Source organism: Austrofundulus limnaeus, unplaced genomic scaffold (assembly GCF_001266775.1).
Source record: "Austrofundulus limnaeus strain Quisiro unplaced genomic scaffold, Austrofundulus_limnaeus-1.0 Scaffold377, whole genome shotgun sequence".
Classification (NCBI taxonomy): domain Eukaryota; kingdom Metazoa; phylum Chordata; class Actinopteri; order Cyprinodontiformes; family Rivulidae; genus Austrofundulus; species Austrofundulus limnaeus.
In genome coordinates, this window is record NW_013952779.1 from 363,361 (window position 1) to 366,215 (window position 2,855).

Genomic DNA, 2,855 nt, shown 5'->3' on the forward strand with positions numbered 1-2,855 from the left:
CACACACACACACACACACACACACACATCTACATATTACAAAGATCAAAATGTAAAACAATAAAAATCTAAAAATGATTAATTTCACATATAACCATTGCTTTTGTGTGACTATAAAAAATGTAAGGTGCAGCGGYGGGCAGTGTCAATCCAAAAATTAGCTCCGCAACTTCTAAAGYGCTTATGAAATTATTTAGGTCCACAACCTCAAAAATGCTTATAGGAGCTAATTTTAAAGCACAAGTTCAATTTAACATCTACAACCTGACAACAACTGTACAATACACAGTATTAACAACACTGATATCTAGTGGTATATGAACCCTTTTATAGCTTAACCCTGCAAGTGTTGATTGCTGGGGATGTGAGTTCCTGAAACAGACCTTTGGCTCCTGGTGTAAAAGTTAAAAAGKTTTTGAGGATTGCTAGTTCGGCTGCTTCTTTKTCTTTTTCTTTTGTTTGTTGTAGATTTTTCATTAAAGAAGCATCAATAAAGTAATTTTAAAATTGTTTATTGGAAAACCGAAGCGATGCATTCTGGGTACATGACGGATTTGATTTGTGACGGGAAATGAAAGTTTTTCATGTAGTTACTCCAGTTGACCACTAGATGTCAGTCTTCATCAGCATAACATCTTTAAATCATTTCTGAGTCTCTAACCCCGTTGGCTGATTGTTTTTGAGCTCCAGCGTTTAAACTTTATTTATTTWTTTTTTTAAAAAAGGAGCTCCGATTGTAAAGTAAAATAAATCAATACATACAAAATTTTAGTATGGATTACAAATGTTTACTGGTTTTGCTATTGCCCTCCTGCTACATAAGCAGACACAAAGCATTGTGGGAAATCAGAACCGTGACCCAAAGCAACTGTCAGCAAGGATCTATACCTTCACAATAAGTGTGTTTATCTGGGAGGGGTGCTTTTTTGGATAGATCATGCGTTGTGATTCATTGATAACCATACCTTCTGCTGTTCAAGATAATGATGACTGTTAGATAATTAGTTATTAGTAGTACTGCATTGTARTTTTAGAAAGCACAAATTTGCTTATGAATTATAAAAATTAGTAAGTCCGCTSAAGTCCAAACAAAATATTTAGGTCTGCAATTAGCGAATTTGCGATTTAGTGGACTGGTGCCCACCACTGGTAATGTGCATTTTTTATGTGAGATTAATGAATTGTCCTTATTGATCTGTGAGAAATATAAAAAAAAATCACACAAATATTGGTTGAAATAGTCAGTAATGGAATCAATAAACACACACGATGTTTTGGGGGATCTTTTTTTTCTGACATTATTGCATGATTAAACATTTTCTGGGTCGAAGTGTCACAGGAACAAAATCGCTGTTCCTCAGAAATGAACATAATAGGAGTTTACTTATATCTTTGTTTGTTTGTTTGTTTGTTTGTTTGTTTGTTTGTTTGTTTGTTTGTTTGTAATCTTAAATATAGTTCATGCATGAGGTTTGTTTACAGTTTTTGGGTGAACATGTGAACTCTGTGCTTTCACTTAGGCCACAGCAGAGGCCAATAACTTAGCAGCTGTCGCAGCAGCAAAAGATCTGTACAACCGAAAAATGGAGGAGGTTGGTGGAAACAAGTTTCTTCATTAGGTTTCAAATGTGTAACTGTGTTTCCCCGGTATTAACCCACTGCCTCCTGTTCCCAGGTCTGCGGAGGGGATCGCCCCTTCCTGGCCCCCAGCGAGCTGCAGGCCCGACACGGCGCCATCAGAGAGGAGGCCCTGCAGCTGTTTCGGGGGGTGAAGAAGATGGGAGGCGAGGAGTTCAGCCGGCGCTACCTGCAGCAGCTGGAGGGCGAGGTCGACGAGGTKTTCGTCCAGTACATCAAGCACAACGACTCCAAGAACATTTTCCACGCGGCGCGCACGCCCGCCACGCTCTTCGTGGTCATCTTCGTCATGTACGTGGCAGCTGGGATCACGGGCTTCGTGGGCGTGGACATCATCGCCAGCTTATGTAACATGATCCTGGGCCTGGCGCTGATCACCCTCTGCACCTGGGCCTACATCCGCTACTCTGGGGAGTACAGAGAACTCGGGGCCGTCATTGATCAGGTGGCTGGTGCTCTGTGGGACCAGGTAAATATGTTCGTCTGCAGCCATCAAGAAGGTTTTCTCAAGAAAATAACAAAAACTGATTTATTAAGAAAAGGGGGGAAATGCATGATGATATGCCAAAGAAGGAATTTATTAGTTAGATACTGATTTAGAGCACCACACCATTTGTTTTAGTTTCATTTTTAAGGCTTGACTTTTATAATCTATGTCCTGATTAAAATAGTTTTAGTTACATGCCCAAAACATCATGACAACACAGTAGCTGTGTTTCCATTGCAAATGTGCTCAAAACTTTGTCGATATTCTGTTAATGTCGAAAAACACAGTTTCGCAACTGCGGTGTTTCCATTAAGTAAGAAATGCTATTAAAGTCACGCGTGAATACGTTTGTTCTCACAATAAGTCATTACAAACATGGCGGCGATGGATGTAAACACATAGCATGTTGCTACCACGACACTAGAACTCATCATCAGAGGAGACGTCGGCGTCTTTTATCGAGGCTTTCGAGTGACAAGTGCCTTAAAGGTGGGAGTGGCTACGTATGCGGTGTTTTTGGGAAATTGTAGTTGGTGAGTTTCCTACTTACTTTTACAAATTCGGTGGTTTTACAACTTTTACTTCCTGGTCTTCTTCTTCGTTTTTTTTTTTTCGCCAGTAGAAACATCCGGTTGTTGATTACGTGAATCCCGTGATGTGAAAAAAGTGTTTCCATTGCAGTTTTGCGAAAAACACCAATTTCGATGCGGTCAGAAAACCACCTCATCCT

At 40.0% G+C, this 2,855-nt stretch overlaps 1 protein-coding gene across 6 annotated transcripts in view; it reads left to right on the top strand.

Annotated features, from left to right (window-relative positions):
- atl1 (atlastin GTPase 1) overlaps positions 1 to 2,855 on the top strand; it is a 56,058-nt gene that overhangs the window by 40,485 nt on the left and 12,718 nt on the right. For all 6 annotated transcript variants that reach the window (XM_014023574.1, XM_014023578.1, XM_014023576.1 and 3 more), the window contains exons 11-12: positions 1,521 to 1,592; positions 1,676 to 2,107. In XM_014023574.1, coding sequence (XP_013879028.1) covers positions 1,521 to 1,592; positions 1,676 to 2,107 — 504 coding nt within the window. The remainder of the gene's footprint in view (positions 1 to 1,520; positions 1,593 to 1,675; positions 2,108 to 2,855) is intronic.